General features: G+C 33.1%; 1 protein-coding gene across 1 annotated transcript in view; it reads right to left on the minus strand.

The window, feature by feature from the left end:
• Positions 1–25,000, minus strand: part of LOC136855954 (neural cell adhesion molecule 1-like) — a 182,580-nt gene that overhangs the window by 48,422 nt on the left and 109,158 nt on the right. Inside the window, 2 exon segments of the mRNA XM_067133496.1 lie at positions 2,107–2,227; positions 15,386–15,566. Coding sequence (XP_066989597.1) covers positions 2,107–2,227; positions 15,386–15,566 — 302 coding nt within the window.

The following is a 25,000-nucleotide window of genomic DNA, read 5'->3' on the forward strand; positions in this document are numbered from 1 at the left end:
AGTTATATCCGGTTTATAATGAAAGTGTTGGAGAATGAGATAATGAAATTATCTTCTAGAATCACCTGGGTTTTAGATACTGAAATAATCACATTATATCCTCAGTGATTACAGGTTATAATTATATCCCGCAATCCTTCAGGTTTTAGAGACTCAAATAATGAAGTTATATCCTTAAATTATATTTCATTGCTGGTAAGGAAAACCATTTATCCAAGAATTCGTATATCCAAGAATTCTACTGTATATATCCTTCGCATTGCTGAGGCCACACACAGCACGTGACTATAACCCGCGTATATCCTCAGTACATCACGTTTATACCCTTTTATATCCTCCCACAGTTACGAGGCGCCTTCCTCCTCGTGTCTGGGATATAACAAGTTCGTAAATCTGTCAGGGAAAAGTGATATAGTGTGAAAAAAAAGAGGATTTTCGCAGCCAAGATATAATATACGTCCTTTTGCAAATTCAAGGAAGGTGGGGCGGCTTAGAAAGTGTATGTACACCCTGGGAGTGTGTTTTGTGTATTTCTGTATGTATCTGGGTGTGTTTGTGTCTTCTGTGTATTGTGTGGATGATGTACACTTTGTTATGATACTTTGGAAGATGGTTGTTGCCGAAATAGAATCTACTGTAGGTCCCTTTGCAAACTCAAGGAGGGTGGGGCGACTTAGAGTGTACATACACACCCTGGGGGTGTGTTTTGTGTATCTCAATGTGTATCTGTGTGTATGTCTTCTGTGTATTGTGTAGATAATTCAACTTTTTTATGTTTGTGCTTTTTAGCAACCTTTGCAAATCCAAGGAAGATGGAAGACTTAGAAAGTATATATACACCCTTGGGTGTATTTTGTGTATCTCTGAGTATATCTCAGTGTGTATCTCCTCTGTGTATTGTGTAGATAATTCACCTTCCGCCCATGTCCTATTGGGAATCCTTTGCAAATTCAGGACGAAGGTGGAACAACCTAGTATACATACACCCTGGTGTATTGTGTGTAACTCAGCGTCTATCTCCGTGTGTATCTCCTCTGTGTATTGTGTAGATAATTCACCTTCCGTCCGTGTCCTTTTGGGAAACCTGCAAGCTTATCTTTTGTCAGGGAAATTTCGTAATCGGGGCAAAATGGACACATGCGCCTTCCTGAAGTCTCCAGAGAATTTGCCTGAAATAGATCGGGCCAGATCCACCTACTGTATTCTTGTTGTATTTGTTTTATGCCGATGTTGTTTCTTCTCCTGCTGACCCCGTTTGTTGTTCTGTTGTTTGTTTGTTTGCCTTGCTTCGTTGTTTCATCCTTTGGTGAGGTTCGGGTTTGGAAGTGCAGTAGGATATCTGGTTAGTTTATCTTTTTATTTTTTAAAAATTCTTCTTAATGTCTTTCGTTTTTGTTCTTGTCATTAGCAGTTCTTCTCACTTTTCTTCTAATTCCTCTTTATCTTTCCTTGTTCCTATTCCCTTTTGTTATCGTAATTTCTATGCATTTCTCTCTCTTTCTGTTTTACCAAAAGAAAACCGTTATTTTTCAGTATTAAATAAAAAATTTTGTCTGATTTCTATAAGCATATAATGTTGATGGTATCATTACAACTATAACCGTTTTGTATGTTATTGTTACCCATAATTCGGTTGTTATTCCTAAAATGTTGTTGTTAATGCAGTTATAAATGTTGTTATGGATTCATTGATTTATAGAAATAAGAGAAAACAGGGGAATCAAGAGAGTCCTGGAGCCTTGGAATAAAGAGATATATTGGCCAAATCCTGAGGAATGCCATAAGAAATATCCTTTAAAGGAGGGAAGAGTGTAGGAGTCAAGGAGCACCAAAAAAAAGGCCAACAAGCTGAAAACTTGCTGTAAATGGTCACAAGGGCTCATAAGCCATTTAAGGCATTCTTTCCATCACCAAGGGGTTCACAACCATTCTACAGATACAAAATGCCTTATTTTAGTACAATAAAGATTAAAACCCATCTAGGACAATTGACACTGCAACTTGCAACCTGGAACTAGCTCGGTAAAAGCCAAAAAAGAGTCACAATTAAGCCAGAAACAATCTGATGTGTGATAGGGTAGCCAGACGGGCGTTACAGGGACTTACCTCCTTTGACTATGCACGAGAGGTGAAGACGGCTGCCCTCGTTCGCTGTGACGCTAAGTGTTAGGACTTTTCCCGTCGGGAGAGAGATCTTGATGGTGGATGGAGGCTGGACAACTCGTACCTAGAAGAATGAGAAATCAAGATATTTTTTTATTTGTTTATGTCAATTAGATCCAATTTTTAGACAGAGGAATGATCAACTATTTATTTTAATGTATTTTCATAAATTTCTTACTTTATTAGACGGAAGAATGATGGTTATTTTTTTGTAGTATATTTTAATTTGTTTTTGCAAATTAGACAATTTTTATGCAAATTAGATAACTGTTTAGGCAATTAGATAATTGTTTATGCAAATTAGATAACTGTTTATGCAAATTAGATAATTATTATTTATGCAAATTAGATATGTTTATGCAAATTAGATTGTTGTTTGTGCAAATTAGATAATTGTTTATGCAAATTAGATCTTTATTCAGGCAAATTAGATAATTGTTTATGCAAATTAGATAGCTGTTTATGCAAATTAGATAATTATTATGCAAATTAGATATGTTTATGCAAATTAGATAATTGCTTGTGCAAATTAGATAATTGTTTATGTAAATTAGATCATTATTCAGGCAAATTAAATAATTGTTTATACAAATTATATAAATAAGATAAATGGTTTCTTTATGATAAAATTTTTCTCTGTTTATGTCAACTAGATAATTGGTAAACAGAGGAATAATAATTATTTCTCTTTTTATAATATATATATATATATATATATATATATATATATATATATATATATATATATATATATATATATATATATATATATATATATATAATGTAAATTATATAATTATTCAGACAGAAAAGATTAATAATTTCATATACGGTGAATAATTGCATCTACAGGAGAGACACAAGAGAATTATTGAAACATATTTTAATATTTATTTTGTGACAGGAAGATAAAAGATATTTTGTTAATAAGAAATAAAATAGTCTACTATCTATCTATCTATCTATCTAACTACCTCTCTATCTATATATATTTTCCTGGAAAAAGAGACATTGAAAAAATATTAAAAATTATTTTTGTTCACGTAAGACCAACAGAAATTTGTAAATTTTTTATATGTAGAATAAACGTGTATTTACGACAGAGAGAGAGAGAGAGAGAGAGAGAGAGAGAGAGAGAGAGAGAGAGAGAGAGAGAGAGAGAGAGAGAGAGAGAGAGAGAGAGAATTTCTCCTTGCTCTTTAAATGAGGAAATATTAAGGCCAAATTGGAAATACCTTTTAACCCGTCTGTGAATTAAGGACAATGAATATGAAATCACAAACATCGACTTATTCCTAAGAAGAGAATAACAGGGATTCCTCAGCAAATTGCTTCCTGTTATGTGAAGCTAAGAATGTGAAGTATTCTTTAAATAATGTAATTTTATGTTATCCTTCTGTAGTCAGGAACGCGACTACAGAATTCAGGGACTGTTAGCAGAGATTACATTTTCTTTGACAGCATTTAATCCTATGTTACAAAATGGTTTTGTAATATTCTTAAGAATGCAGAAGATTCTGTCATTCAGTTTGCCAAAAATTATTCTTTTAGCAAGTAATAAATTCAGAGTAATTATACTTCAATTGGGCCAATCATTTTTGTTACAAAACTATTATATAAAATATTTTTGTTTTCCAGTAATTTTTGTTAGAAAGCTATTACATTTGCAAAATACTGTTTTCAGCTGAAACAGTTTTTTTTTCTATCTAGTGCAATGCTTAAAATTGCTGCATATTTGTTTTGTCCGACCAAAACAGTTTTTCAGAGTAACTTAACAAATGTTTTTCCAAAATTCTTGCGCGTGTAAAATGCTATATTTTCTCTAAAACATTTATTTTTTTTTCATTTCAACTCACCAAAGTTACGTTTGAAAAATTCTCTCATTTGTTAAAACACAAAGATTTTTTTCTTAACTTGGCAGACAGATTTTAAAGAAAACGTTTGCCATTGTAAACATTTTATTTCAGCAAAATATTTTCGATCGTATCTTAGCATCAAGACGTTTTTGTACTTTCGTGTCAGTGAAAACTTCGGTATTTCCTTTCTCCACGAAAGCACAGAAACAGACTTTCACTCTTTGAATATCTCAGAAATGATTTCCAGCTGATAATTAATGTAAAAATGTTTTACGACTGAATAACTACAAATATTTTTGCCCCCTTGGCTATGAAACATTTTTTACCTTAACTTTGTAAAGAGACGTTATCAAATGCTCCACCATTTTGCTAAACATTTTTGTCTAAAACATATTTTTTATTCCTTTCTCGGAAACATTACAGCTAGCTAATCCTTCCCTCTCCGAATAAAAACATTTTCTTTCCGTCCCAGCAAAGACATGTTATCGAGATCCCACACAAACGTTTTTTTATTCCGTCTTAACTTAGCAACCGAGTTTTAACACAACAGTTACAAAGCTGTTACTCAACCACAAAAATGTTTTTTTTCAGTCTTTGCGTAGCAAAGGCGAAAACATTTTTCAGTCTTAACTGAGCAGAGGTATTTGAAAGTCAATGAAATTATATATATATACAAAAAAACAGTTTTGTCTCCGGGTAAAACTGTTTTCTTGAGGCGTTTAGAGACTGTTCAGAATATTTTTCGACTCGAGCAAAGATATCATTCCTTACCAAACGAACTACAAAAAACATTTTTGTCTCCGGGTAAAACTGTTTTTTCTTGAGGAGTTTAGAGACTTGAGGACATTTTCCTTAGAGAGTTTTGCTTCCATAACTGATAAAGCGAAGAGTTTTGGCATAATTACCTCGAAGTCACTAAATGTTTTTCTGCCAAAAAACTTTTTTTAAAACTCTCTCTCAACTCCCTCCGTCGAATCATGCAAGTTTACAGGATATTACCCAAGCACTCGACGATGCTTGCAATGCCAGGAATGCTGCTTGCTTGCACGCACGCAAGCACGCACAAGCAAACAAGAAAACAAGCTGGAAGGAAGGAAGAAAGCAAGCAAGCAAGCAGGAAGAAGGGGAAGGAGAAAGGAATGCCTCATTCAAATTGGAATATTCTCACAGTGTGCGATCTCGAAGAATATTGGCAAACTTCAAATGAAAAACAAAAGTAAACAAAAAAACAAAAGACTGTTGCAATGCGTCGAGGAATTTACTGTGTGATGTCTTGAGTGGGGAAGTAATGAGATTATTTTTTTGTGTGTTTTTTGTGTTTTTTTTTTGTTTACTGGAAATTCATTAGTGATTGGATGACTATTATTCATTTCAGAAATGGTTTTTCTGTTATTATTGTGTTTAGATATATAGGTAAATCTCTCTCTCTCTCTCTCCAAACACTTATCTATACATATATATTTATAAATACTTACATTATATATATGCATATGCATATATACATATACTTATACAGATATATACATAACCACAAAACCTCACGGTAGCAATGACCTAAAAACCCTTCCAACCCAACCCCACCATATCCCACACCAAAACCCCACCTAAACCCCCAAAAACCCCCATCCCCCCACCCACCCAGACAAAAATTTAAGGCCCAAACCACAACGGCACAAAACGAAATTCACGCAGCTCCAGCAGTGAAAATGGACGCCATTACTCTATCGGAACTGCGGGCAGCGCAGTTCGATATCAATTGGTCGAGGAAATAAATAAACAATTGGGAGAGAACGAAAAAACACCGAAAAATATTGAAAAACAGATCGTAAGCTTTCGTTCGCATGTGCTGGGAGAGGTAGAGGTACATTGGTTGGAGATGTGTGTGTGTGTGTGTGTGTGTAGAAAGGGGGCTTATGTGATTTTATGTGGGAGGTTGTTTATTTTTGGGGGTAGGAGGTGATTTGTGTAAGATGGTTTCTTTTTTTGTGTAAAAGATTTTTTTGTTTAAGGTGGTTTATTTTTTGTGTAAAAGGTGTTATTTTTTGTGTAAGGTGGTTTATTCTTTGTGCAAAATGTTTTTGTGTGTAAGATGGTTTAGTTTTTGTGTAAAAGATTTTTTTATGTAAGATGGTTTTCTTATGTGAAAGATATTTTTTGTGTAAGATGGTTGATTTTTGTGTGTAAATGATGTTATTTTTTGTGTAAGATGGTTTAAATTTTGTGTAAAGGATATAATTTTGTGTGTATGATGGTTTATCTTCTGTGTAAATTATATAATTTTTTGTGTAAGATGGTTTATTTTTTGTGTGAAAAATGTTATTTTTTGTGTCAGGTGGTTTATTTTTTATGTAAAAAAGTTACTTTAGTGTAAGATGGTTTATGTTTTGTGTAAAAGAAAATATTTTTGTGTAAGATGGTTAATGTTTTGTGTAAAATAACAATTTCTGGTTTGTCAACGAAACTTTCCACAATTTGGTTCACTGTTCGTTGTGTAAAATGACACTGTTTTGTATATAGAATCTTTTCACAATTTGGCTAATTGTTTGTTGTGTCAAATGACACTTCCTTGTTTATATAAACCTTTGCACAATTTACCAGTTATTTAATTTATTACGTGAATATTCATCGTTTGAATATATCCATTTAAAAATATTAGAAACTCATTATATAAATACTGAAAACCTTTCCATGTGAAAAAGATTTTAAATATTATATATAGGTAAGTTCTGAACTAGCAATATTTTTAAAAAACAGTTCTATTTTTAAAACAAAATTCGAATAAATAATTTATTTCAGATCGTGACTATGAAATCACTTAGTAAAAATGTAGTTAATTAAAATAATTCAATAATTATCTCATCTATAATACTATTCCGGCCAGATATAATTATTTAGAGATGAAACGAACTAATCAGTAAATGAAAATATGTCATAAGCATTTAAAAATATAACACAGATGCAGTTTTATTATTTATCTTGTTAATGAGAGAGTGATTATTAATATAAATTTATCAAAAACACAAGAATTAAACTAATTTGTTTTGGATTAGGTCAATAAAATCTTTTTTTCCCAAAATTACGAAATAGAAAAGTTATGATCAATTTCCTCATTAATATTAAAAAAATAATTTCAAAAGGGTTTTAATATAAATAATTGATGGATTACATTCCCAGAATTACTTAGAAAATAATTTGTGTGATAAAATCAAACAAAACAATCGTGGTTAAATAAAAAAATAATTTTGGGAAAATTATTTTCTTGATTGCCTCTCCCGTCAGACTACTAAGTAAAAATAGCTTATTACTCGTGGAATTTATTTCATAGGTGATGTCAAAACCTTCCACTTTGAAAAATCTAGGCTAAGTAACTCGGGGAACACAGAGGACGAGAGAAAGTTCCATATTTGCGATAAATATCAGTCGAAGGTGCTTTCCTTATAAGGGATATATTAATCTAAGCATAATAAAAGATGAAAAACTCTACGGTAACCACACACCACATTTCATTACTAAACCAAGCTTTATTTTATATCGACATTATTGACGAAAAGCGATGGTGAATAATAATGATTAAAATATCAAGAATAAAATTAAAAGGAACTAAAATATAACGAATAGAGGAACTGGAAAAGGTTTAAAGGATAACGAAAGAGAGAAATAAGATAAACGAGGGAAAAATTATTGAAAAAAAACTAACTTGAAAAAATTAAACAATACAAATCGAAATCCAATAGAAAACGGACGAATAAAAATAATAATAATTAAAGGGAATAGATAAGAAAACAATTAAAAAACATAATTACGAAAGATGGAATTATACGGAAGATAGGAAAATGAATAATACTGAAAAATGTAATTGAAACGTCCTACGGTTGATCTAGCCCAAAAAATATGGGAATAAAAATTAAGACAATTTTAAATAAAGAGAAACACGAAGAAGAAGAAGAAGAAGAAGAAGAAGAAGAAGAAGAAGAAGAAGACGAAGAAGAAGAAGAAGAAGAAGATCCAGCCCAGAAAAATGTGAAAGAAAATAAAGTTAATTATAAACATGGAGAGAGAGAGAGAGAGAGAGAGAGAGAGAGAGAGAGAGAGAGAGAGAGAGAGAGAGAGAGAGAGAGAGAGAAGACTGAAAAATGTAATGATTTATGAGACGGTAGACCCAGCCCAGAACAAATCTGAAAGTAAATGAATATAATTATAAAACAATAGAAACACGAAGAGAGGAAGAAGAAGGAGAGAAGAAGAAGGAGGAGGAGGAGGAGGAGGAGAAGAAGAAAGGTAATAAAAAACCAGTCATTCCAGCAGGTACAGGAATTCTGGAACGGCCAGACACGGCTATAAAATACGAGACAGGGAATCCGGGAACCAGTCGCAGGAGATGGACTAGCTAGGTTTATAGGTTTGGTGAGGGGCTTCCTAGCTTCGATTTCATCTGGGTGAGTCCTTTCTCTCTCTCTCTCTCTCTCTCTCTCTCTCTCTCTCTCTCTCTCTCTCTCACTCTCTCTCTCAATAGTTCTGCTTATTTTTCTCAGTTATGTTGGTACTTATTTAAAATATTTTGAAAAATTTAAATCTCTCTCATTTCAATAAACTGGAAAAATTCTCTCCATTTATTTACTTTCTTTTTTATTTTGTTTACCTTTCACTTTCTATAATCTACTGCTGTAATAATTACTTTCTAAAAAGGCTTTAAAAATTGTATAAATATCTTGAGCCATTCATTTAAAAAATATTCAATAAATTAATTTTTCCTGAAAAATATTTTGTATTTACTCGCTTCATATAATTTGGTGTTAAAATCTATTATGTATTTTGATTTTTATTTCTTTTCATTTAATATTTTTTTCATAAATTCACGACGAAATCTAAATTCAACATTAAGAAATGTATTCAATTATGTTTTTCCATTGCCCATACATTCATCAATTTCATCAATTTAATACATTTACACCAGCCATACATTCATAAATTTTATTGAATTTTTAAAAACTTGGAATTAAATTTTAATCTGTCAAATCTTTGTCATAAATAAAAATATTTCCCTTTCCATAAAAGAATAGTAACTAGATACATTTAAATCGAGATTGATCTTCTCATAAACTTATAAAGGCAAATTTATCACAAATTTTTTTAACAGTTTTTTCCTTCCATGAAAAAATGGATTTCATAAATTATTTAATCTCATATTTCAAGTCTCCTTCTCGGACACATATCTTCATATCTTTTCATCATCTCGGCATAAATTTATGGACCAAAACTGTTTTACGTTTTGCATTTTTACTCTCTCTCTCTCTCTCTCTCTCTCTCTCTCTCTCTCTCTCTCTCTCTCTCTCTCTCTCTCTCTCTCTCTCTCTCCACTACAAGTGTCATTATGACAAAAATCTATCTTGACAAATCTGAAAAACTTCTCTTTAATTCAATCGTACTTAGTTTTTAGGTCATATTTCCCTGTCTGTCTGTCTGTCTGTCTGTCTGTCTGTCTCTCTCTCTCTCTCTCTCTCTCTCTCTCAGCAACATCTACAAACCAAAGCTCAAAGCACCATAAAAAAACTCTAAACATTCATTTGAGCTTTCACCAGAAAAGAAAAAAATATACATACACACTTTCTCTTCTCTCTCTCTCTCTCTCTCTCTCTCTCTCTCTCTCTCTCTCTCTCTCTCTCTCTCTCTCTCTCTCTCCCCGTTACCCCCAACTAAAGGAGATTTTCGCAATTTCAAAAGACGGCAGGAAACGGCTGTTCTAAAGCGATTCCGCCCTCCCTTACAAGACGAAGAAGAAGAAGAAGAAGAAGCAGAAGAAGAAAGGAGAAATAAACATAATCCTCCTCCTCCTCCTCCTCCTCCTTCTTCTTCTTCTTCCTTTCTTCCTATTTTAATTCTTAATCCACTCCCCTCCCCCCAACCAACAGCGCCACCTACGAAGCAACGGCCGTAAAAAGAAACTCTTTGCTTCGCCTCAGGAAGGGAAAGAAAATCTCCGTTTATTTCCTCTCAATTACATATTCTGCATTGGAATCGGGTCCGGCGTTGAAGGGGGAAGGAAAGAGAAAAAGAAAGAGGTGGGAGGAAAGGGATGGAAAGGGGGGGGAGGGGAAGAAGAAGATAAAAAGAGGTACTCTCTTTCTCCCTCTCTCTCTGTGACGACTGCTGTCGAGATTGCACCGAGTTATGTCGCCTGAGAAATCGGTCTAATAGACCCGAATCGGTCTAGTAAGAAGAGGAAAATGGTTGATAATTGGTATAAATATCAGAGAGAGAGAGAGAGAGAGAGAGAGAGAGAGAGAGAGAGAGAGAGAGAGAGAGAGTGGGACTGGATTTTAAGTCTGGAGAACGAAAGGCTGGGAGAGGTTCTGTATATGAGACTATTTTTCAGACGGCTCACTTTCCCGTGAACGCAGCCAATTGCGGTTGGAATTCTTTGAAGATAGGATATCCTTTTGATTCCATAGATTCCCGTCAAAGTAATGGAAGCTATAGAATAAATATGAAGGAAATAAAAGGCCTATTGTATGAGGAAATAACGAGGAAATTATAGACCCAACCTATGGGAATGAAACCATATTTCAAACCACTTTACAACCAAGCCTTTTTTTTCCATAGATTCCCGTCAAATTTATGGAAACTATAGACTAAATATATAGCAAATAAAAGGCTTATAGTAACGAGGAAACTATAGACCCATCCTATGGAAATGAAACCGTATTTCAAACCACTCTACCAAGATGAGGAATACATAGGCCTATAAAACCGGAGAAGCCTTTCCTCAATCCACTCGGAAAAAGTTCCGACAAACCTGGCGGGAATGGACGCAGAGAAATGGCCCTGGAAACCGTAGTAGCAGGGACTTTAGGAATCTAGGAATGGACCTAGAAAGCGTCCTAGGAATGGATTCCGGCTCCTAGAAGGAGCAGTAAAGAAAAAAAATAGGAGGCGATCCGGTACAGGACGAGGCAACGCGTATTGGAGGAGTTGCAGAGCAATCTCGGGAGCTCCGTGTTGCTAGCGCATAAAATAGCTTCCCTGGGGACTTGGAGCAGGAGAGGAGGATAAGAGAGAAGGATAAAAGAGGAGGATATGGAAGGATGGAATAAGGAAGGATGGAAGAAGGAAGGACGGATGATAAGAACTTCGGGAACCGTAGGATTTTAGCAAGTTGCCCAAAGGGAAAAGACATTAGATGGCGGTAGGATTTCCTGTTGAGAGAGAGAGAGAGAGAGAGAGAGAGAGAGAGAGAGAGAGAGAGAGAGAGAGAGAGAGAGAGAGGAATGCAAACTAGGTGATAAAGGGAATAATGTATGCACGCTCGCGCGCGCGCGCGCGCGCTGTCCCCGTCTTCCCTGCATTTGCATTCAACCATACAAATGATTGTTAAGTGGACATGAATGCAGGTACACACACACACACACGCACATACAACTGCCAAACGAGAGAGAGAGAGAGAGAGAGAGAGAGAGAGAGAGAGAGAGAGAGAGAGAGAGAGAGAGAGAGAGAGAGAGAGAGAGAATAAAAAACCTTTTTCCAGTCACCAGATTTTTTTATATTTTATTTATTTCTGTCAATTTTCATTTGCAATTTTTATCTCATTTCATTCCTTCTTGTCTATCAACGTTTGTGCGTCTCTTGTTTGTGTTTGTAAGAGTGTTTGTGAAAGGAGGCTGTATGTTTGAAATGATTTAAGTGTATGTGTGTGTGTATGTGTGAATATAAAGTACAATATAAAGGTAAATGAAACTTATATATATATATATATATATATATATATATATATATATATATATATATATATATGTGTGTGTGTATCTGCACCTACACAGAATACACAGTACACATACACACAGCAATGACAGCATCAACAAACAGCAGAACATACGAGAAAGCATAACAATTCAATGACATGATATATATTTATAGACTGTTTCTATATAATAAAATCCGCTCGTAAAATCAGTCGGCCCAGATACGATCTAAATTTAGCGCCTGGAGTTCAATATGGACCTTCATTCTACGATCCACGACAACATTCCTCTCTCTCTCTCTCTCTCTCTCTCTCTCTCTCTCTCTCTCTCTCTCTCTCTCTCTCTCGTTTGTACTCTGACTTAGATATATGCAAGTTTTACTAGAGGTGATATTCTTTACAGAGAGAAAAATGGATCTCTCTCTCTCTCTCTCTCTCTCTTCTCTTTGTACACTTCATAACATCATTCAAAACAGATTTATGTCATTCTCTCTCTCTCTCTCTCTCTCTCTCTCTCTCTCTCTCTCTCTCCGTACAGTTCATACCATCATTCAAAAATAGATTTACGTCTCTCTCTCTCTCTCTCTCTCTCTTTGTACAATTCATACTCCCATTCAAAAACAGATTTAAGTCTCTCTCTCTCTCTCTCTCTCTCTCTCTCTCTCTCTCTCTCTCTCTCTCTCTCTCTCTCTCTCTCTCTTTGTACACTTCATACCATCATTCAAAACAGATTTATGTTATTCTCCTCCCGCTCTCTCTCTCTCTCTCTCTCTTTCTCTCTCTTTCCACACTTCCTACTCCCATTCAAAAACATATTTAAGTCTCTCTCTCTCTCTCTCTCTCTCTCTCTCTCTCTCTCTCTCTCTCTCTCTCTCTCTCTCTCTCTCACAGTGTCTTTAGTCCACCAATTTCAATCTATATCTGCCAAATCAAAGATATGTAAATGAAAAAATAGATTCTAAACCCATTTAACCTGTATTAAAACTATCACTTAAAAGCTAAAGGTCTAATATTTTTAAAATAAGTCCTTAAATCTAGAATGATATTAACTGCCATAAACCTCTTTTCAATATACAGTTAATTTCGTCCAACCACAGTCGACAAAAAAATCTGTAATTTCTGGCAAAATCCTTTTGGCTGTGTCACAGAAAAATGAAATGTTATTGACGCTGTCTGTTTATTGGGCAATTTTGTCAAAACATTAATGACTGGAGATTCAATCCCGATTGTTTAGTTTTGTCGATTGGTGGAAAATGTCAGAAATATATATATTATAGATAAATAAACTTGGCTTCATTTTTTTGCAATGTTTTGCGTGCATGCGAGACAGAGAGAGAGAGAGAGAGAGAGAGAGAGAGAGAGAGAGAGAGAGAGAGAGAGAGAGAGAGAGAGAGAGAGAGAGAGAGAGAGATCTGAATGGAGTTTGGCCTACATATTTCCCCAAGTATGCCTCGCGGAAAACTGAATCGTTGTAGGAGAGAGAGAGAGAGAGAGAGAGAGAGAGAGAGAGAGAGAGAGAGAGAGAGAGAGAGAGAGAGAGAGAGAAATGTTGTCCTGCATCGTAAAATGAGGGCCCATACAAACTCCAGGCACTAAATCGAGATCATATCTCAACAGATTGATTTTACGAGCGAGTTCTATCATATAGGAACAGCCTATAGATATATATCATGTACTCGAATGGGTTTGTTTAATCGTGTGGCGATCTGTTTGTTGATGCTGTCATTGCTTGTATGTGTGTGTGCTGTGAATTCTGGGTAGGTGTGAATACACACACATACACACACATACCAACATATATTTGTAAATATTTCTAAATAAAATTGTGCATGTGCACAAAACTTGTGTTAAATTTTAAATGGCTTGCTGTATGTATGTATGTATGTATGTATGTATGTATGTATGTATGTATGTATGTATGTATGTATGTATGTATGTATGCACATAATAAATACATCCATACAGACTCACATTATACATATATGTACACACAAGTACATATATAAATATATATGTACATATGCATATATATACATATATTTTAGTGTGCGTGTATGCCCAGTGTATACCTGCGTATGTATACATACACGCACGCAAACACCCCCCACTTAACCCCCATTCGTAAACAGAAATTCGCCTCCTAAAATGCAACCCAGAGAAAGGTAACCATTAAGAAAAGTCAGCTTAAAGTTTCCAAGTCACTTCTCCTAAGACTTGGGAAGACTTTTGGCAAAGAAAAACTTCCCTGAATTATTTTTTTTAACTCTATTTTTTTTATTTTCTCTATCTCTTTTTTTTTTCAAGGGACAGATAACTCGTGCAAGACTTCATTAGGGAAATGGTCTCGGAATTCTTTTTTTTTGTTGCAAAGGCTTATAATGATATTGCAGTGAGAGAAATGGTTGGAATACCTTTGCTATCAGTGTTGGTTCTGTGTTGGGTTCGTGTTGATGATTTTAACTAATGGAGTTCAATGACTCTTGAGAAATTGTTTACAGGATAATTACCAGTTTTTCGTGTGTTGATTATTGTAAAGTTGTTTACTTACAATTTCCAATGAGATAATTAAGGAAGTGATTTAAGCTATCACTGCTAATATCTTTATTGTACTTTTTTATGGTCAGTGTCATTATATAATAATTATTCAATGAATATTTATTGATATTTATCTCAATGATTATCTGTACTTTTAGGATAATCATTGAGATAAATATCAATAAATATTTATGAAAATTATTAGATAATTTATGATGATTATCATTCGAGGTTAGATAAATTGAGCAGTCACCCATAGCTAAAAGATGAATTGCTAAAAATATAGACAATTATTCAGACAGATATTTATGAATCATTAACATAATGATTCATAAATATCTGTCATATAAACATTATATGAGATTACATAACTCATCCACTGTCATATAAACATTATACGAGATTACATAACTCATCCATTGTCATGTACACATTACATGCGATTAAACTTCTCATTCCACTGTCATAGAAACATTATGAGACCACATAGTCCTCACAAACTCATCCGCTATCACGTGAACATTATGTAAAGCTACTTAGATTTCACTCAGTCATCCATTGTCGTGTAGGCATTTTGAGATTACTTAGCCTTCCAGTGTCATGTATCTATATGGGATTACATTGCTCATCCATCGTCATGTAAACATTATATGAGATTACACAGCTCATCCAGTGTCATTAAACATTATAAGAGATTTCTAGCTCATCCATTGTCATGTGAAAACTATCATCCAGTGTCATTAAACATTATATGAAATTATCTAGCTCATCCATTGTCATGTAAAAACTATTTGAGATTTCAGGACGTCACCCAGTGTCATATAAACATCACACGAGACTCCACAACCTTCACCAACTCATCCAGTGTTACGCAAACATCATACAAGACCACACAGCCTTCACAGACTCATCCACTATCACCTAACCACCAAAACAGAAACACAGAAAGATTTCAGTACACTGTCAAGTAAACATTATATGAGATTACACAGCTCATCCACTGGTCATGTAAACATTATACAAGACCACACAGCCTTCACTGAGTCATCCACTATCACCTAAACCACCAAAACAAAACAAAGAAAGACTCCCATACCTCCACAATCGTGGTCTTAGAAGGCGCCCTCATGAAATCGACTCGGCACTCGTATCTCCCGGCGTCCTCCAAGGTGGCTTTGGAGATGATGAGCCTCGCTGGTTTTTTCGGGTGGAAGTGGGTCCTCTGGTCTCTGGGCGTGTGCTGTTGGTAGCCCAGGCTCGTGTTGCGGGCGTCGTATCTGAAGGAATAAGGGGGGAAAGGGCCTGTCAGATTGGGGTGAGTGATTTTGGGGGAATTTTGAAGACATTTTGGAAGAATAATTACAAGGTTTTGTCAGATAAAGTTTGAGTCTGAATGATACGATTATAGTTAAATATATGGGCCTAAGCTCAAGTAGATAGATATAGATAGATAGATAGATAGATAGATAGATATAAAGACAGTCAAGGATTCAGAATTATATGTAATAGAAAACAGTTATTAAATTATAAATTAGATAATTACCATACACTATACGAGTACATATGTATACATGTACTGTATATATATATATATATATATATATATATATATATATATATATATATATATATATATATATATATATATATATATATATAGTTAGTCACTGCTTCTGTTCAAATAAATATTCAAGAACTTTTATTGTCCTCTTACTATTGAATTACAATTTGCATAAATGTATAACCGTGCCATCTTTAAAAAAACAATTAAGGTATACAAATTATCTCTCATAATATCTGTATAAATTGAATTACGTTCATTAGAATATATATTTTTCATTTAAATATTTCTTATTTTCCTAATTCGTCATAACTGCCCATAATATGAAACATCTAGATATTTTCCTTCTTAAACAATATTTACACTTGAAATTAACCTGTTATCTAACAAACATTACCTGCAGACATTATTTGGAATAAAATGAAAGTACCTGGAACCACAAATATCGGCTCAAAAGGAATTTTTGAAAACTAAAACGTTCGTTTGTGGCTTAAAAACACTGGGAAAACCTTATTTTATAACTCGGCCTGCCAATGGGAATTTTATTCTCGAACGTAGTAGCTGTGTTTACAATTCTCCTGCGAGCTTGGAATAAATTCCCGTGGTATTTTTATGGTATTTTTATGGCTGGAATATGTTAGACCCTTATTGAAAGGCCCTGTGAGTTATTTTTCCATTTTAGTAAAATGGTACTTACGGTAAAAGTGTGAAGTGTAGGTGAAAACAGACTTTGTAGAAATTTCGTACTGTGAGAGATACCAAGATTATCATTGTATATATTTTTTACAATGTTTTGCATTCTAGTTTACATAAACATTGTAATGTGAACACAACAGAGATACCAAGATTATCATTGTACATTTCACAATGCTTTGCATTTTCTTTGACACAAACATTGTAATATGAACACAATTTTTGCATTAGAAAAATATTTTTTTTTTCTTATCATCCGAATGATACTTATATTCTGAAATCTATTTGTTAATCTTACCTGCGCAGATATATATAACTCGTTCTATAAGCATATATAAAATAATACTTTTGTCATGAAAGCTGATTGTTCATCTCACCTTCGAAAGCATCTAATCATTCTACAAGCATAAATTTATTTGTGGTTGAAAGATTCCCCACCTGACTTTATATCATTGTTCCTGAAATATTTAATACTTGCAGTGAAAATGGTCTATTTTAATATAAATCTTTATGAAAACACAACAACACAAAGAGGAATTCTCAGGATAAAAGTCAGCTCAAGGAAAGCAAATTAAAAATGTTTCTCTCTTAATTCTGTCGTTCGTGAAGCAAAACTTGAAACACCAACGCGAAATATCTGGTGGAAACAATCTCAGATTGTAAGGAAAGTCAAAACAAAATTTAATAACTTTTTTTTTTTACATTCATTAAAACAGCTCTTGACACAAAGACAAAAATAATTTCAGGTCAGATAAAGTTAGTTTATCTTCCAGTGAAAATTATTTAAGAAAAATTATGCATTTTATTATAAAAACTCACGAAAGAAAACCATGAGTTTTGAAGCTTTACGTTTAGGTGAAAGGAACTTTAAAAAGTGATGATATATGTGTGTGTGTATATATATATATATATATATATATATATATATATATATATATATATATATATATATATATATATATATATATATATATACATATATATATCCCAGGAAACAATAATAAAATACAAGAATAAAATAGTTTTTTAACTTTAGGCTATAGAAATGTCAAAGAAATCATATATATATTCCACAAAAACATGAATCAAATATTTTTTAACCTTAGATGAAAGAAAATGTTTAAATATAATATATATATATATATAAATATATATAATACATATATATATATGTACATATACATATTTACCAAAATACAAGTAACTAAAATAGTTTTTAACCTCAGGTGAAAGCATGTTTTAAAAAAAATGTCATAAAAAAGATTTTATTAACCTAAAGATTGTTTAAAAAACGATACAGTCATAACGAACAAGAGTAAAATAGCTTTTAACCTCACGCCAAAGAAATGTTTAGAAACGATTCATTTGCACTCAGCACACACGAACAAAACAGTTTTTTTTTTACCTTAGGCAAAAATAAAAATAAAAAATATTGTTTGCATTCATCCAACAAAGACAAAACGTAACTTGAAATTTTGTGGATAGTCACCTCTTGCAACCGTGTTTCCCAAGTCTCCCTGACAAGTCTTTCTGACAAGTCTCCGTGGCATATCCTACGTTGCAAACAGTGCAAGGATTTGCAAGACGACTCGAGAGAGAGAGAGAGAGAGAGAGAGAGAGAGAGAGAGAGAGAGAGAGAGAGAGAGAGAGAGGATCTCTTGTTTTGACAGAATTTTTTCAAGTTCGTGGCAGGCTGCCATTGACTGCCATCGAGACCAGAATTCCGGACAGAAAAGCCGTGTTTGGTTTAAAAACAATTTTTTTCGCGTTTTGATTTTTTATTCTTATGATCTGTTTTGGTGTTTGCTCGGCGCGATTCTGGTTAAAAGACATAAAAAATTGTTTTTTTAATGTCTTTTAGAGACTTTTTATTCCTCCTCATTCATGAAATCTTTTGGATTTTTGGTGTCACGAATCATTCTATTTGAAGTCTATTGTCAGAGTCGTAATGTTTGTCCACATTTTGTCGAATTTTTGGAAATATTTTATTTTTTATGTCTGTAAAATATTCTATGGTACATGTACCCCATATTTTTTAAGATACAAATACGAACCTCTCTTATTTCATATCAAGAAGATAAAATCTACACAAACATATTAGAGAGAAAAAATTAATTTTTATGCAAATCTTTTCAAAGATCTTTTTGTAAGCTATAAATTTTATCTTGTAAATGTCTTTTGGCGACTGCTAATTTTCCCTGTTCAGAAAATGCATATTTTCTTTTTTAATTTTGACTTTTTAGTAAATTTTCAATGAAATTTAATTTTTTAATATATAATTTCTGGAACCCAATAGAAATTACATTAGTGTAAAATGAAAATTTTAATTTTTTACTTGAAATAAAATTACTGAAAGAGTATATTGTTGCTGCTTATTTTACACTTAGAGAAAAATGATCTAGAATTTATTTTTAATATAAATATCCTTAGTAATCAAGATGTGTATTTTATAAAGCAATGATTATCGATTACATAAAAAATAACTATTCCTTCTGAGGTAATTTTGAGTTGTGTTACATTAATGAATTGAAAGTTTTAAATATAATTATTTGCAGGAAATAAACAATGGTGTTATAAACTTTTTAGTGTAATAATTTTTTAGGAAATAAACCATGGTAAGATACAGAAAATACTATATTATTTTTCTTCTCAGTTGTGTAAATAACATTATTATTATTATTATTATTATTATTATTATTATTATTATTATTATTATTATTATTATTATTATTATTATTATTATTATTATTAACAAATGACAGACAAATAAACAGATCACTAGCAAAAACCAAGCAACGACAAGAGGAAACTGCAAGAGAGACCCCTTCCACCAATTCCCAGATCAGCCACGCCCCCTCCATGGGGATAATAGCTGAACCAAACAGAGATGAAACGGTCATTGCATTTTCCAGTCGTCATTTCTGCTCTGTACTTTGCGCAACGTCGGTTAAATCCAGGGGAAGCCTTGATGAAATGCGCAGGGAGGTACAATCCCACGGTACAGCCACAGGATACAATCCCAAGATACAATTCCATGATACAATCCTTAGAATGCAGGATATAACCAGCGGCTGGGTCTAATTGTGGGGTTAAATCTTCTGCTGTCATGCGAAAATTGAGGGACTTTTTCTCTTTTTCTTCAGTGGGTGAGGATTTTTGGATTTTTTTTTTTTCAGTGGGTGAGGAACTTTTTTCTTTTTTTCAGTGGGTGAAGAACTTTTTTCTTTACTTCATTTTTCTTCAGTAGGTGAGGAACTTTTTTCTTTTCTTCATTTTTCTTCAGTGGGTGAGGAACTTTTTTCTTTTCTTCATTTTTCTTCAGTGGGTGAGGAACTTTTTATTTTTATTCAGTGGGTGAGGAACTTTTTTTTTTATTTTCTTCAGTGGGCGAGGAACTTTTCTTTTATTTTTCTTCAGTGGGCGAGGAAATTTTCTTCAGTGGCCGAGGATCTTTTTTCTTTTACTTTTTCTTCAGTGGTTGAGGAACTTTTTTAAAGAGTCTTCTTCAGTGGGTATGGATTTTTGTCCATTTTTCCTTAGTGTGTGAGGAACTTTGTTTGAATTTTTCTTCAGAGGGAGAGTTTTTTTTATTTTTCTTCAGTGAGCGGGGAACTGTTTAAAAATTTTCATCAGTAGGTGAGGAACTTTAAAAAAATTTTTCGTCAGTGGGTTAGTAACTTTTTTTTCTTCAGTGGGTGTGTAACTGCTTGCTTGCCTGCATGGGACTGGTTTGTAGGTCAAAGATAGTGCAGTTTGTGAAAATCTGAAGAATAGATTTTGAGAGGAAATTCAAGAATAAGTTTTGATTGAAGGCAGTTTTATTTGTTTGTGAAAGATATTTCCTTTGTTTTGTTTTGGTTTTAAATAGAATATACTATAAGAGAGTATGTTTAAGTATTAAACATTCTCTCTCTCTCTCTCTCTCTCTCTCTCTCTCTCTCTCTGTGACGTAACTGTCCATTACCTGTCTGCCTGAACGACTGTTGTTATTACAGGAGGAGGGAAGCCTCTTGGGGTAGGAGGGGTTGTCAGTTGAGAGATTTAGACGTTCCCTGGTTTGAATTCAGTGTGTGTGTCAAATCCTCTCTCTCTCCCTCTCTCTCTCTCTCTCTCTCTCGGGAGTTTGTTTGCCTTGATTACTTGATAATATGGTCGTAATTTTGTTTATAACTATATATGATATATTTTGGTTATTGTTTATAATTGATATATTTTAAATGTATATATCTGTATAGAGTTAAATATTGTTTTACTTATTGTTTGAAAATAATTATATATGTATATATATATTGTATTATTTTTTCTTTATCATTAACTAAATACATTTTATATTATCTATTGTTTGTATCAAATTTCCTTTTTGTTATTTCTGTGTTATTCTCTTCTCTTAATTACTTTTCAAACTCCTGATAATAATAATAATAATAATAATAATAATAATAATAATAATAATAATAATAATAATAATAATAATAATAATAATAATAATAATAATAATAATAATAATAATAGCTCCTTTTCCATTTCACGTTTGAAAAAATTCAAAACTCTCCAAAATTTCTGGGACAAAGCGAGTAGAAGGAAATGGAAACCAATAACATAATATTCTTTTATGGCAAATGCTGTTTTTTTTCGTACCAGGAGTAAAAAAAAAAACAAAATAAAAAAATACAAACGAAAGTGTTCACAGTTTTTTTTTTCGTTGTGGCTACAACAACGATGGGATTAAAAACAAGAGGGTTACATTTGAACGCAGTGTGGTTTCGCAATTTTTTTTTTTTTGGGGTTTGGGGGTTGGGGGGGGAGAGAAGGATTAGTGGTTTGTGTTTAGCTTGCTTGTGGATGTACTGTGTATGTTTGTCTATCTATCTATATATATCTATATATATCTATATGTATCTATATATATCTATATATACATGCCTGTCTATCTATCTATCTACCTATATATATATATGTATATATGTATACATGAATATATATGTTTACACATATAAACATATACAAATATTTATATGTATTCTCTCTCTCTCTCTCTCTTTCTCTTCTCTCTCTATCTCTCTTTTGTTAGTTAGACTAGCCTCGTTCTCTCTCTCTCTCTCTCTCTCTCTCTCTCTCTCTCTCTCTCTCTCTCTCTCTCTCTCTCTCTCTCTCTGGCCTCATTATAACTATTTACAGATATCACTTACATATAAGGCCTGTTGCAAAGTCCTTCGTAAAATCATTTCCATCTCACTTGACTGCTATTTGCTACTCTTCTCTCTCTCTCTCTCTCACCCTAATTGAATCCATTCTTCCTCAACAAAGAACACAATCTTATCAAAACTGAAAATAAAAATGGCAGTTGAAGCTATTTGCAAAATTCAATTACATGCGGAAAGCGAGGAATATAATATCAACCTTTCGATAATGGAAACTATTTTCTCCCAATGAATATTATTTATTATTATGTATGCGTCAGGAAGCGGATGCCTTTGTTCGTATTGCGAGTCTTATTGTTTGGGGAAGCGTATTTGATTGGGAAATGTGATGGAGACTTTAGGTTTTGTATATATATTTATGTATATATTTTTGAAAGTCAAGGTTTTTTTTTGTAGTTACTGTATATAGGGTCCTGTCTTGAATAAGTTCATTAAAATAGGTTTTATATACATACACACACACATATATATATACATATATAGAGTGTGTGTGTGTGTATTTGAGAGAGAGAGAGAGAGAGAGAGAGAGAGAGAGAGAGAGAGAGAGAGAGAAAGAGAGAGAGAGAGAACCTTTTTACCTTTTTCTCTCTAGCATTCAGGCAATGCCCTTTCTCAAAAACAGCCTCCATTAAAACCATTATACAACCTAAGTTTTCATAATATCTCCCATCGAATGAGTTTACAAAAAAACAATAAAAGTTCCATAAAAAAAACTACTTGGTTCCTGATTCATAAATAATGTGCAAATTATATTCATTTTGAGAATAAGCACCATTATCGAAGTGGATTATATTACGTCTCAGATTCCCAAAGATAATTGAATGTTGGAAATAATGGCAGAGAGACATTTATTTAATTTTGATAAGACTGTTCTTTGTTGAGAGAGAGAGAGAATTCAATTAAAGTATGAGAGAGAGAGAGAGAGAGAGAGAGAGAGAGAGAGAGAGAGAGAGAGAGAGAGAGAGAGAGAGAAAATGAGCTGTCAGAATATAAAAAAAATTAATATTAATCTTTGATTTTTGATTTCCATTTTTTATATAATGACAATATTTGAAAAAAATAGTTTTTAAACAATTTTCACAGACTACAGAATTATTTAGAATTACTTCACAGAGAATAATTATATTTGACCATAAAGAAAATATCGTTTTTTACTCTTTTACTATAGTTCAATTTAGTAGATGGTAAATAAATTATATATATATTTTAAAATTTTTTTATACTTAAAAGACGAAACATCTCTTGTCTACAAAAATTTCTTTCTCTCTCTCTCTCTCTCTCTCTCTCTCTCTCTCTCTCTCTCTCTCTCAGAGTGAGCAAAAGGAAGTTAATTTGATTGATTTATCTGAAGGTCAAATTCCATTCTAGACTCTCTCTCTCTCTCTCTCTCTCCTTCTCTCTCTCTCTCTCTCTCTCTCTCTCTCTCTCTCTCTCCTGGCATATATGTATATTGAGAGAGACAGACCTTTAACGCCAAATAACAGGAGGAAAATGTCAAACAAAAACTCTAGTGTGTAACAACTGTTTTTTTTTCTTTGCAGATGGCGTATATCAAATATCACCAAATATTTTCTGGAAAAAAATAAAACAAAAAAAATTGAATAAAATATACTATTTCAGGACACTGTAGCTGAAGGATTGTCACTGTAGATTCTACACGAATTCGGTATGGTGTTCCAGAAAAAAATACGTGTTTCAGGAAAATGAAATTTTGAATTTTTATGAAGTCAGTATTAGTCGTGGAAGGTTTTTCTGTGCTCAAAAAATATATTAATTTTTTTGTTTATTTTTTTTCTGGGGTACTGTATATTATACAATAATAAAATGGTTTTGGAAATAGTTTTTCTTTTAATGTTTAAGGTTAGGGAATTTTTTAAAATTAATTTTCATGCGAATTTACCCATAGTTTTTTGAGAATTATATTTTTTGTACTATAGTGATTTGAGAATTAATTTTAATATCATTAATAAGTAATGATATCAAATTGTAATGGCTTGGAAAATTAATTTTAATAATGTATTAGTTGTATACTGTATACATGCATGTATGTACGTATGTATATATATATAAGTATAGATTTTATTTTATATATATTTATTAATATATTTATACGTATATATATAATGTACACACAATATATATATAATATATATACATATACACATACACAGTATGTGTGTGTACGTGTACTTGTATACTAAAGGTCATTCACGTACCATTCACTTCTACACCAGGGTACAAAACACCCCCAAAAAACTCTGGTATAAATTTCAGCAATGTCACATGACAATAAAAACCTATCGAAAAAATTTCACAAAAAATCTAAAAAAAGGTGACAATTGAATTACCTGTATCACACTCAGAGGAGGGAGGGGAGTTTTTTTCTCGTTTAGAATTGGGCACCTAGTCTTTAAACGGATTAGGTTTTTTCCTGGAAAAAAAGTAGTTTTTTCCCTTCTTCATTTCTGGGAAAATTGGTTAGAACGAAGCTTACGACAGAAAGGCAAAATATTGAGCGTCAATTGCCCAAATTTATTTTTGTGACATTTGTCAGGTTTTGTAGCAAATTGTTGGAAAGAACAGTGCCGCCAACAACTCTCGACAGTTACCTACAAAGCATTTGAACAGTGCTGCCAACACAGACTTATAAACTCCTGCCGACAGTTCTCAACAGTTACCAACACGCACTTCTAAACCGCTGCCGACAACACTGCTTTTAAGCAGTTCTGCCAACACAGCTTTTAAACAAAGCTGCCAACAACTCTCCACAGTTACCAACACAACTTTTACACAGCTTTTAAAGAAAGTCGCCAACACAACTCTTAAACAATTCTACCAACACAGTATTTAAACTGTGCTGCCAACAAAACAATCAAACAGTTCTGCCAACACAGCATTTAAATAATACTGCCAACACAATACTGAAATGGTGCTGCCAACAACATTTAAACAGTGCCTGCCAACAGAGAATTTAAATAGTGCTGCCAACACAGCATTTAAATAGCACTGCCAACACATTTAAACAGTGCTGCCAGCACAGCATTTAAACAGTGCTGCCAACACAGCATTTAAACAGCGCTGCCAACACAGCTTTAAACAGTGCTGACAACACAGCATTTAAACAGTGCTGCCAATACATTCAAACAGCTCTGCCAACACTACATTTCAACAGTTCTGCCAACAAACATTTAAACAGTGCTGCCAACACGCGGTCAAGAAGAACATCAAGAAATATTTCAGCCCAATCTCGTCCATT

The sequence above is a fragment of the Macrobrachium rosenbergii genome, chromosome 33, assembly GCF_040412425.1.
Source record: "Macrobrachium rosenbergii isolate ZJJX-2024 chromosome 33, ASM4041242v1, whole genome shotgun sequence".
In the NCBI taxonomy this organism is placed as follows: domain Eukaryota; kingdom Metazoa; phylum Arthropoda; class Malacostraca; order Decapoda; family Palaemonidae; genus Macrobrachium; species Macrobrachium rosenbergii.